Source organism: Hyaloscypha bicolor (genome assembly GCF_002865645.1).
Source record: "Hyaloscypha bicolor E unplaced genomic scaffold K444scaffold_13, whole genome shotgun sequence".
In the NCBI taxonomy this organism is placed as follows: Eukaryota; Fungi; Ascomycota; class Leotiomycetes; order Helotiales; family Hyaloscyphaceae; genus Hyaloscypha; species Hyaloscypha bicolor.
The window spans coordinates 1,384,956-1,397,660 of NW_020194515.1; the positions used below are offsets into that span (position 1 = coordinate 1,384,956).

Genomic DNA, 12,705 nt, shown 5'->3' on the forward strand with positions numbered 1-12,705 from the left:
AGAATCCTCAGGTTCGCAGCATCAAGGCTTGGAAGTGGAAAGACCAACTTGACAGCTGCCAAGATGGCCCGAGCCGGGCCATACGTCGAAAGAGGTTAGGGAAGTTTGCTGGAGAGTTGACACCTGTCATAGGAGTTCATCCAAGCAGGCACATGTCGTGCCAGTTAACGGAAGCAACTCGACATCCGTCAGATCCACAACCACTTCGCCGACCTAGAAGCGCCGAGATAGATCTCGGACACTTGTGCCACACACTCGTTTCCGCCGACGATCCTCGCCGACTTCTCACAGCAATTGGCATTCCAATTGTCGGATGGAGGGAGAAAGAACTCAGCAATGGCGGAACAACAGACTTTTCCTTTTTGCACCCAGCCCTCATGACGGCCTCCTGGCAAATGTCACAGCCTTACGAGATCCTTCTCGCAGCAGCCCATCAATGACACCACGAAATACAGCTCGAAAGAACCAGCTGTGCCGTCCGCTCATCAGTAGCTTATCATCCAACAGACCGCAAACTTCTCAGCATCGAAGCGCTGGCAAGAAACAGCAAAATGCATTCATTCCTCGGACCCATTCTCCAACTTAGCTTGAACTTTGCGCTGGACATAGAAAAGATCCTCTCCACCATTGAATGAGTCTGGGTACAGCACGCTGGCAAGAAACAACAAAGTGTATTTACTCCTCGGACCCATTCTCTAAGTTAGCTTGAACTTCGTGCCAGACATAGAAAAGATCCTCTCCACCATCGAACGAGTCTGGGAACGGCCCGCTCGCAAGAAACCAGCAAAGTATGCTCGTGTCCAGCCGGAACTTTGGGCACTTTGAATAGGATCGAGGATGAGTCGAGAAGGGGAACAAGAGGTGGTGTGTGTATCTCTGAAGTGACAACTGCGGACTGCTCGCACAGTCCTCTATTCGTCATCATGCTTCATCTGAACTTACAAGTCATTTCAGATACAGTCACTTGTAAAATCGGTTTCGTCCTGTTTCGCCTAAAAAAAAATCCGAGCACAGACTACATCAGCTATTTTTGGCGCTGACACCGTGCGTCATCCTAGGTATTGTACTGATTGGTACCTTCTTGCATATAAAGCACCTATAGTTACAGTCTTAGAACAGTAGCTCTTCCACTACTGATCTGTTAGAATGATTGGTAATCAACCCATGGCCTGCTGCGCTAACAATAACATTTGTCAGTTGGTAGTCACGTGTATCGGCACTAGTCCTCCTAATCAGTGCTAGCTTGGTTGGCGATTATTTAAGGTCCCTCAACACCATCACTCTTTGTACTTTAGACATATTAATCAGAACCACTTCTACCCTCAAATTTGGCACCTTTTAACTCAAAGTGGGACCCCTGACAGTGCAACTGTCAACATTGATTTCCAACAAGGGCCGGCCAACACCAATGGGTTGAATGTATGAGTGACATGACGCTAGACATGGAGAGTGGAATGAACTGGTCATGTTACTACTGTATAACATGTGAACAGTTGAAGCCTGTATGAATATTCTTGGCGTAGTTTCTAGAACATTCTGTGGCTGCATTCAATGGCAACATTCCATAGTATATAAACATCTCCTCCCCTAAGACCCTCTATAATAAAATATATATGATATATTTTGTAACTATGAATTATTGTGGTTTCTCAGCGCCTTTCTCCAGCAGCAGCTTCACCACCGCCTCGTGCCCATTCCTTGCAGCATATGATAGCGGCGTCCGGTCATAGTCCCTGTTAGTCTCAAGCACAGCGCCTTTCTCCAGCAGCAGCTTCACCACCACCTTGCGCCTTGGTACCCATGACGGCGTCCAACTACTATACCAAGATTTGGTCTCCAGCTCAGCGCCTTCCTCCAGCAGCAGCTTCACCACCGCCTCGTGCCCATTCCCTGCAGCATATGACAGCGGCGTCCGGTCATAGTCCCTGTCAGTCTCTAGCACAGCGCCTTTCTCCAGCAGCAGCTTCACCACCGCCTCGTGCCCATTCCCTGCAGCCCATGATAGCGGCGTCCGGTCATAGATCTTGTCTTCAGTCTCCAGTATAGCGCCTTTCTCCAGTAGCAGCTTCACCACCGCCTCGTGCCCATTCCTTGCAGCCCATAACAGCGGCGTCCGGTCATAGTCCCTGTCAGTCTCCAGCACAGCGCCTTTCTCCAGTAGCAGCTTCACCACCGCCTCGTGCCCATTCCTTGCAGCCCATGACAGCAGCATTTGACCGCTTACTTTCATATTGACATCGACATCGTCGCGCACTATCAGCAGCCTTACCAATACCTCATTCTCCGTATCCACTGCGGACTTAAGTACTTCGGTGGCAAGAAAATCCAAGTTTCCTAAAAACTCTGGCAACGTCCAATCGAATGAACGGTAGATAGGAGAGTTCAACTTGTTAAAGTTGAGTAAGAATAAGGTAGTATCGAAAATAACATCTTGAAGATTCTTTTTATAGTTTGCTCTCAGAAAATCAGTATCGCATGCATCTGAAGATATGCCTAGTAAGGCATAAATACTATCTCGTGGGTCAGTCGCTTCGCTTCCGCAGAATTTGACTAGCAATGTGTAAAGATCCCGCTTTTTGGCCCACCAAGAGCTATTCCGGAGAGGACCTGGCATAATATCTAAGATAGGTTGACAGTGCGGGTCTGGGGTGATCTCTAGTAAAGATAGCGTAAGAGCGAAGATGCTTGCCGAAACAGATTTGCCACCGCAAACGATTTCGGCAACTCGCGCGTTGGCAACTTCTTGTAGAATCCAGACTCTCTTAAACCAATTTCGACGAAGGAGCGACCGTAAGCCTTCAATCAGAAGGTCTCTTTGGTCAGCGATTAAATTGTGTACCACCGCTGACCAGATATTCACCCACTGCTTGTCTGAAATTTTCTGGTCATTAGAGGCATGTTTGGTGCTCTCTTTCTCCAGTTGCTCCATATAATGCATAACATAATCTGTATCATATGTAGCTTCGCCTAACCAGATAATTACTCGTTCAGCCTCGCTGTAAATAGATCCCATCTGCTGGACTTGCTCTCCTCGTTCTTTATTATCATTTTGATTAATGCAAAGAGCATCAATCCAAAGAATCCGGTCTTTTTCTTGGTAACGGAGATCCCGAAGTGCAAGATATGCATTTTTGGTAACTGTCATTTTACTGTCTGGAATATCGCCTTTGAACCGTTCTCTCACTTCTCTCAAACCTTTTTGAGCTTACCCTTGGTGTCCTGTAGGTTCTCTAAGGCCTTTAGCCTTATTGTAGCTTGCAGTGTAACGAGTCATGTATATCAACATGCCTATGGGCCCATGAATAGGTAGAGAGAGAAATCGATCCACAGGTTTTCGACTTCAATCTCGCTCAGTTGCGTCGGCTAATGCCGTTTCTACCCTCACCTAGCAGAGTTACTCGCCGTTCTCTAGTTCCTCGCTCGTGTGTCGGTAAGGCCTTTGCCGGGGTGAGGCGGGGTGGGTGGTCCGGCGATATTAATTAAGGAAGTTTGTGGTCTCTACTGCCTCAAAGCTTATGTTCGGTTAACCGGAACTTCCTGGACGGAAAGCGGAAGAGCTGACGAGTTTCCGCTGCTGCTGGGATAAGTCCCAGCCGAAAAACTGAGTTTGGAGGGGGGGTCGGTGGTGGTCTTATACAGTCTCCTAATACGCCGTACACTAGAACAGTGTGTACCCCATCGTTTAGGTCTGGTACACTTTATTATTAATTACCTAAAAAAAAAAAAAAAAAAAAAAAAATTATGATACCCTGCAATTATATAATTTCCTAAACATTAATATTATTTCCACACTAATTTTTAGCTAAAAAATCCGCACCCGCCTACCCCCAAACCCGCCAACCGATCACCTATGAAGATGAAACCGATGGTCCTATCGTACAAGTCAAGATGTCATAGTAGTAAAGAAAGTTACGGATGGGAGACTTGCTCAACGGTCAAGTCGTTCTAAGGTGTCGCAAATCGAATGTTATACCGAACGTTTAGTGTCGGTGTAGCCCTCCAACTGCACCGCAAAAGTCGACTCGGCGTTTGGGGCGGTCGGTTTAGACGGAGTGTTCCCACGCTTGGGAAGCTTAAGAGAGCTGAAGTTAGGGCGTAGCTACAGAGAGGTGTCTCTGGAAGAGGGAGATGCTGTTATTATCGTAGCTGAACTCGACGACTATTCATAACGTCGCTATCGCTGAGATGCTGATGACTCGAACGGCTAGTCCAGGCTGCGTAAGCAGGCGAAGGCGCGATAGTTGTCTGAAAGAGGTGCTCGGACGGTGTCTGTCTGCAGAAAGTTATGGCTCGAGAGGTAGGCAGTAGATTAATAGTCTGACTCTAATATCCGTCATCTCATCCCGTCTTCTATTCTACTCGAAACCTAAGTCGTAGCCGCTGAAGGAGCGGAAGTAGCTCGAATGGTTGTTCTAGGCCTCCCTTAAATAATCACGCGGCTCGGTCAAGTTCTTGTGGAGGCTACTGATCCAATAGATTCATAAACTGGCTATCAACGATTGGAATTAAGTGTCTCAGTCTTCGGAAAGCTAGCAATAAATACTACAGCTGTAACAATATAGGCTTCAATATCCTAATAACTATATATTTAATTTAGTCTTGTGGTGCGGCTAGAATCGCCTGTTAATGTCGAATTTTTTGATTTTTGGTATGCGGCCGGCTTACTAAAAATTATTGGGTGCGGCCGCATACCAAAAATCAAAAAATTCGACATTAACAGGCGATTCTAGCCGCACCACAAGACTAAATTAAATATATAGTTATTAGGATATTGAAAATACTATGGGACGTTAATATATTAAAGGATTTGTAATTATAATAAAGGTGTGATTAAAAATCGATTTTTTAGGCGTGGGCGGATGGGGGTTTGGGCGGTTGGCTAGTGGATACTTCTAAGTGATAAAAAGAATTTGCGCTGCCAACCAGGTAATATTTAATCTATTAGTGTGGAATACTGTAGGTCGATGGTGCCTGGGAGGAAGCCGATTTCGCTAGTGACTATATCTGATTTTGGTGTGAAATTGATGATATTGATAGTGGCTAGTCAGCAAGTATTCCCTTCCAAAATCGATTGTAGAGACCAGGTACTGTAGAGTATACGAGATCACAAACCGAATGGCGTCAGCACCAAAAATGGCCGGTGTGGTTTGTGCTTAGAATTTTTTTAGGCAAAAGGGGACGAAGCCGATTTTGCAAGTGACAGTATTGCTCACCAACTTTCTCACAGACTCCCATAGCCGTCCGTAAGTTGCCAGCGAACGGCGCCCACGAAGGGAGGCAGGAGCGGGCCGACGCTCAAACTACGGGAAGAAGTAGTCTCGTTTTATGCTCTTGCCAAAGCTGGAAGCCCTTACTTCTCCCATCGTCCCTTCTCGCCACCTGAAAGACCGAAGTTAGAACGACGAGCCATATTCAGACTTTGCTCACCTTGGTCATTTCGTTTCTTGCGGCATCGAACGTGGTCCGAAGCCCATGACCGAAAGGGGGCTTCTGGAGCGACCTGGACGCACACTCTTTCCCTGCTTGGATCGTTCACCCACTCCGCAAACCCAAAAGGCAAAAAAGGTTTGAGAGACCCAATGAAATCGCCACGTGCCAGCAAACGATGCAAACAGAAGTATGAAAGGATCTAGGAGCAGGCCTATACCTCTCCTTTGGGCTCCTAACCTAGTCCACAAACTCAAATTCAACGAGGAACTCTGCTCGAGGTCTCTCTCCACAAATTAACAATTGCCATGCAGGCAGAAGCATGAAGCTACCCAGGAACGCACACCACCTCCTTGGGCCCTTGATCTAGCCCACGAACTCAAAACACCCCCTGAGAAGTCAGCTCAGGGTCTCCACGCACTCGCCGCAGCCATGAAGGCGGATCTGGCAGAAGTAAGCAGGGAACTCTGCAGCGGCCCGATGCTCGATGGACAGGACGAGAATACCGAAATCTCTTCTCGAAGTCTTCAGCCTACCCTTGTCCCTTGACTTCCATGTCTCCTCGCCTTTAGCGAATGCAAAAAAAAAAAAGCCTTCCAACGCGGTTCGATATCTCTCCGGGAGATGTCCAATACTGGCTGCAACGGAAGGAAGAAAGAGAGCGAACGCCTCGAAACTTTTGAGAGGCTCAAAAACCAATCCACTGGAGCTGCTAACCAGTGGTAGAAACCCACTTACTATGCAGACGGAAGAAAGGAGACAATCATCTCCCCATCGAAGAGCTTCATGCAGACAGAAGGAGAGAAGACCATGGACTCTGGATCGGCCCGACGGTCAAGCCTTTCGAACCCAAACCATTCCACTCGAAGTCTCTAGGAAGCCCCAATTTCACGGCAGACATTGCAGACAGCAACACTCATTTGAAAGAAAGGACGAACGCAAGCACGAGCTCAACGACGGACTCGTTTCAAAAGGTACTCGCCGTTTTCATCACGGACTCCTCCAGCAAACCATCTGATCGTCAATGAGCGAGATCAACGACTCAGGCACGGCCCGGCTGCCCAATCCGAAAATAGCTCGCTTCAGCTTCTCACCCACTTACTTGCTCACTGCATCGCAGGCTGCATTGTACCTGCATCCGCGCTGCACTCACAGACACCGCACCCGGTCCCGGTCCCCATTTACCAAACAACTCCCCTCCATCCCCAAAGCCAAAAATCCCGCACCGTCCCTCAGCCCATTCCACGCGTTCAATTCATCAATTGACCGTCGTGTTCCAAGCGAGTCTGTTCGTATCTCAAAAAAGAAAGGACCTCTTTTACTGCGTTCCTGCAGGTCCTGCAGATACGGTAGTTAAGCAGATACGGTACTTATGCAGATACGGTAGTTGTGCAGATACGGGAGTTATGCAGATACGGTAGTTATGAGGTGGGGGCTGGGCAAACGTGGAAAATTTCCGGCTGGGGCACCAGGGGGGTCGATGTGTTTGACGTAATCTGATCTGATCCTTCTCAGCCCTGATGTCTGTCATTTCAGATGGAAGAGGCTCGGTGCATGAGCAGGATTCTTTTGCGTCGAACGAGTTTCTTCTTCTGGAAAGGAAATCTCGGAGAAGGTGAGTGAATGGTTTGTTCGCTGGACGCATTTGGATGGTGGTGAGCGCCGACTTCATGCATACGACGATCGAGGTGTCCAGACTACAGAATTAGCAGCTTTGACCCGATGTTTTGTTGTTTTGTAAACAAGTCCATCCCATCATATCTCAAAATCGAAATCAAAATCAAAATCAAAAATCAATTGTGCAAATCGCCGCATCTCGATCCTTCTTCTCGCCCACCTCCAATACTGTATCGATCATCGCGGGGGGCTTCCCTTACTTACCTGTCACACTGCCCAATACTTTCCACGTCTCCTCCCTTCTTCCCTCCCTTCCCACGTTCACGAGCATTGTGCCGACAACCTGCCAACCCCCATTCATCGTCCGTGTAAATCGCGCGTCCTGGTTTGATCTCTGAGCCTCAGAATTGTCTGGAAGATTGGAAAAAAGCTGCGTCATCTCAGCCCTTCCCTCCCCGTTAGTAAATTTTTTTTTGGCTTTCCTTTCTGTTCCCAGCGGTCTTCCTTGCGCGCACACGCCTGCACAGGAAATGAGAGAGAGGGGGCCCACTTGCCTGCCGCCGGCTCGACAAGGCATCCCTCACTCTCGCTCGTGATGGGCGATGCGATGTCAGAAAGAGAGTTTTCCGCCCTCCACTCCAACGTCCTCGTCCTCATCCTCGGCTCCGTAACCCGCCTCAACGGTTTCGTCCAGTCATCCTTCCTCCCTTCCTTACGAGCCAGCCAGCCAGCCAGCCAGCGCGAAACGTTAGAAAAGGTAGGTAATTTAGGTAGCCAATGCTTTCTCATACTATCATTATTCCAGATCTCCAAACTTCGGCATTATTGGTGCTGCCCCCGGAGAAACGGGGATTATTTTCTTCTCGAATCGCAGCGTGCGCCCAGATCTCAAACCGCGCCGCCCCGATTTTTTCGAAAGATTGAAAAGGCGGGTTTCAGAGGACAGGGCTGCGATCACCGCGCCAATCGCATGCCCCTACCCCGTCCCCTCCCCTCCCCAGCGATTGCGCAAGGATAGACAGCGATCGCGTGAAGGCGTGCCTGTGCCTTGCCTGCCCTGCCTTGCCTGCTCTGCCCTGCTAGCACAGACCGGGATGGGCCCAACATCATTTTCTCCTGGGGGGGGGGGGGGGGGGGGGGGCTTGCGCAAGTACAGTAGTGGATGTTTAACTTTAGGGGACCCTTAGGAGATGCATACCTTTGTAAAAATTATCACGATTATATAAAGAATCAAGTCCCGGCGTAATTATATAACAATCAAAAGTCCGCCAAATATTGTATCGCGTCAAGCAACTGTTTAAAAGAGCGTACCTATAAATCGTTGCATGATTCGTCACGTGGAGGGGAGTAAATTAATGGGGGGGATTAGGTTTTGATTGTTTGGAGCAGGAAACACGAAACCGCAGTAGGTAAATGGAGCAAGCCTCAGGTTCCTGATTGGCTATAGGTCACATGATGCCTCATATGCACCCAAGCCGGCGGAGTGGATTATTTTATTTTACGATATTAAACGTATTCAAGCCCCCCTAAAATTTATATAATTTCAGCCCCATCCATCCCCTACTTTTGGGTGGGCGAGAAGGGGGGCTGCCCCATCTTCCCAACAAGGTGTCAAAACCCTGGGAATGGAAACTGGCACGCAAAAGGGCAAGGAGGAGCGCTGCTGGAGAGGAATAATCGGCCAATATTCCTCAACGCGCTGCTGTGCTACCGTGAATTACGAAGTACATGGCAGGGAATGCCCCGAGAGCCCAACACAGACAGCTCCACACAGCGCAGCAGTGCCAGCACAGCTCAGCGTCGAGAACGGGACTGAGCAGATCAAAACAAAGGCGAACAGACCGTTCAAATATTGCCGTGCCCCACTACCCGGAACGATTATTTTTCAGACAGTTACTTATATGAACATAAGGTTCGTATGGTCGCCGGGGCGCCTGTCTGGCTCTTGACCCTTCGTTTCGAACCCTCTTCGTGCCCAGCCTTCTTCGGTGCTTCTTGATTCAGCTCTACCTACGCACTATATATATTTCCGCCCTCTCGCCGCCGATAGGTTAAGACGAACCAGCAGTCACGAACGCGACCTGTCGAGCCCACGCCAGAGAACATTGAATTCCTCGGGCCCAATCCCCAGCCCGCAGCGCGCAGCTTTCGTACCAGTGGCACGGCTACAGAACAATCCTCGCGACTGGCTAAAAGACCCCCCCCGCCCCGCCCTACGCTCGGGAATCTTGCCAATTGGCACGCCGCGGGTTGCTTTTTAATCTTACCAAGTAGGATTATACACCTTCCGGCGCCAGGATCCAAGGAAGTATCAGACCTCCAGGTCCCCCCCGTCTGAGCGAAAGTTTGCTTGCTTGGAAGTTGGAAGTTGGAAGGAAGTGCCGGGGTTTGCATCGTCGGCAGCGGGTGCGCAGTTCGGACACGCGCGACGCGTTCGTTGAGCCTCGACCGGGAAGTAAGAAAATAAGCAGAAAACTTATTACACGCCAGATCCCCTCGTCACCAGCATCCTCCAGGCCTCCTCCTTCCCCTCGCGTGTCCATCATCGCGCATCCAGCATCCAGCACCCGGCATCGACTTCGAGCTGCGACATTCGGGTTTCGTTCGCTTCACGTCGAATTGCAGCTCCTTGCTGACCGCCAGGTTGTGTCTGGGGTCGTTGCCGAATCATCACGCTGCCGACTCGGCTGGCAGTTTTATATAAACAAATCTACAGCCCACTACACGGCCCACGAGGCAGAACCCCGCGGGTCTGGAAAACCCGCACCATATCATCCGGCAACACGGCAAACCATTCGTTGCATTCACCCTATCTATTATCGATCGCCATCATCGTCGCTGCGGCCGATTTTCAGACCTGTTGCAAACCGTCAGTTTCCAATCACTGCCCCGCGGTGTAGCTCTGTGTCCTGTACGTATCCGGGGATTGATGTAGGCGGCTTCAAGCTGCGGCGTCTCATCAGCTGCGACCAGCCCAACAGCGGCTCCCGGTGAACTCTAGCCGGTTCCCGGAACGAAACCGATTCAGCAAACTGACTGGAATCGGTGAGGTTGTGCTAAGTGGGATGAACAGACTAAGACATCGACGTACAAGCAAGCAGCACTGGCACGGCTTGTAAGACCTCGAAAACTTGGGGAAGAGTGAAGGGTACTCGCTGGACGGATCGACGCTGAGTCTTAGAGAGACAGCCGTCAAGCCATCAATTCTCGTGGGGCTGTGGTCGGGGCTTGAAGACATTGTTTGCTTTTCGTCACTCGTTTGAACTCCCCATCGACGCCTTTCCGAACTCCAATTGCGCCAAAACTTTTATATACCTGTCGCCCTTCTCGGATTCTGTCCTACGCGAACGCGTCATACTATCTCATTATCCCTAACACCAATTCATCATTGCGTCGCGATGGGGATCTCTCGTGGGCTGCCGTTGGGGCTCGGCGCATTGGCGGTGTCGAGTGGGGCCGTCATGTTAACTTTCGACATCATATTCGCCGTTACCCTGTCTCAAAGTTCTTCCGCGGCCAAGGCCAATGTGGTGGCCATAGTCGCGTCGGTACTCAATTCGATTGCGGTTGCTCTGTTATTACTACTGCTGGCCAGGCAGATCCGGTATCGTAACGGAGCACACATTCAAGATTTCGGACATGGCAGACAACACACATACTTGTTGGCTGGATTTGCGGGAGTGTTCGGTACTCTGTCTGCCGTCGCTTCAGCAGTGCTGCTGGGGATCATGAGGAATCAGCAGGCTAATCCCCCGAAGAGGATCATCCATTCATCCACCCAGAGCTTGGTCACTGGAGCTTTCATCGGCTGGGCAATTTCTCTGCTCTCCCAGGCTGTGTTCATCATCTGCATGGTCATCATCCAACGGAAAGATTTCCAGCAACAAATCCAACCTTACCATATTGGAGCACCAAGCGAAGCTTTCCCAGAGATGCAAGAGTCGTCAAGACAGGGGGCTTCAAGTGCCCAAGCGAACCACAGCCATCGTGGAACACCATCGATGGAGTCGAGATCTCCTCCTCCTTCCAGCGGTCGATCCCGAGCTGGCTCTGATACTGTGTCGTCTTTCCGGTCTTCCTGGTCCCAAGTTGTCCGACCAATCAACTCGAAGACCAAATTGATCCAGCATAGCCACAAAACTCATCATCGGCCACCATCCATTGAATCCAACCACCGCGAAAGAAGCATATCTGTAGAGGATGGCTTTGACTCTTGGGATACATCTGGTGTGGATGCGCAATCGCGACAAGCTGTTGAATCGGCGTCGCCAACTCCCCAACGATTTCTCGAGACCATTCCAGCCAGTCCTACAACGAGTAGAAGTGCAAGTCCTGGTTTCCCTCTCGACTTGGAGCCTCCAAAGGCGAGGAAAAGGAGTCGAAGTTACAGCCCCGCCAACAGCTCCAGGGAAATGCCAAGGTCTGTGCGGCAGTCGAGTCCGACAGAGAGCAACCACGAGGCTCACATCCATCCCCTCTTCCGAACCGACTCACCCACTCCTCCTCCGGCAGCTACTCCAGGAACGATTGTGACCGCAGCCCCTGGAGCAGGGCAGGTAATTTCGGATCCTCAGAGTATTCGATCACTTCACCGAATGCGAAGTGGAAGCCTGCCATCAAGTCCGTTGGTCCCCAGTGCGAGCTTGGATAGTATTCGACGTGCGATGCAGGAGAGGGAGGAACGAGAGGGGAGGGAAGAGTTGGAGCGGTTAGAAGAGGTCGGTGGGGAGAGGACCTTGACACCTCCCATTCCGGACTTCATTCTGAATGGAGGGCCAAGGAGTAGCATGGGAGGCTACAATTCGAGGAAAAAGACCCAGGCTGGACTGGGTATGCTCGGAGAGGATGGGGAGGCATAGAGATCTCTTGATGAGAGATGATGGCTCGACGCCTTCACGAATCTCCTTCTCATGTACGATGACTGATACCATTGATGTTAGCGTGGCGTTTGATGATACAATATATACCTTAGTGCCTAAAGAAAGACTTGAAACTTGACACGGTCAATTTTTTCGCATGTGACGAGATGCATGCGTGCGATTGTTAACGCGATAAGCCCAAAACCATTGCAAGAAAGAGGCTTGGGCTAAAGAATTGCTTATATTGACAATAGAACCTTCGAATGCCCTCAACCCAGTAGGATGTTGAGACTTGGTTGATGGAGCGAGCAGGCGTCTGGAGTCTCCGAGTCAAGCTGTCTGAATGGTTGGGAAAAGACGAAAAATCAACGCAGAACGCGGAGAGAGTGCGCTGAGTTTCTAAACGACGAGACACTGTTCCAGTCGTCATCACTGGATTCGATAGTCTCTAGGGGTTACTTGATTCAGTAGATGAAGTGCATCCAGGCATGCTGTCAGAGCTCCAGCGTTGACAACGATCTCCTGGCTGGGGCAAGTCGATCAGAAGCGCATCACCGGCCTACTGCGATGGCCGTAGAGTGCTGTTCTCATATCGTGCATTGGCATTGGATGTTCACAAGGCTGAGAGCACACCCCGCTTTGGGAGATCCCGAATCGGCCGAGGCGAACGACTCCGTAGAAAGCCTTAAGGATGATGTGAGATGACGAGGAAGAAGCTGCTGGCATAGCAGAGAAGGGTAGAATGCACGTGCATAGAAATACATTCATTGGCTGAGAGATGAGTGGAGGAGGCTGAAGAATT

At 50.1% G+C, this 12,705-nt stretch overlaps 2 protein-coding genes across 2 annotated transcripts; one reads left to right on the forward strand and one right to left on the reverse strand.

Annotated features, from left to right (window-relative positions):
• Positions 1-1,742: 1,742 nt before the first annotated feature.
• On the reverse strand, positions 1,743-3,145 carry K444DRAFT_624207 (uncharacterized protein; the record flags this gene model as incomplete). The annotated part of the gene is made up of 2 exons (XM_024882366.1): positions 1,743-1,814; positions 2,225-3,145. 2 exons carry the CDS (start codon positions 3,143-3,145, stop codon positions 1,743-1,745), a joined length of 993 nt encoding a protein of 330 aa, XP_024743626.1.
• A 7,297-nt stretch (positions 3,146-10,442) lies between these two features.
• On the forward strand, positions 10,443-11,870 carry K444DRAFT_484556 (uncharacterized protein; the record flags this gene model as incomplete). The annotated part of the gene is made up of 1 exon (XM_024873076.1): positions 10,443-11,870. A coding segment is annotated over one exon (1,428 nt), but the record flags the coding sequence as incomplete, so codon positions are not given.
• Positions 11,871-12,705: the final 835 nt, after the last annotated feature.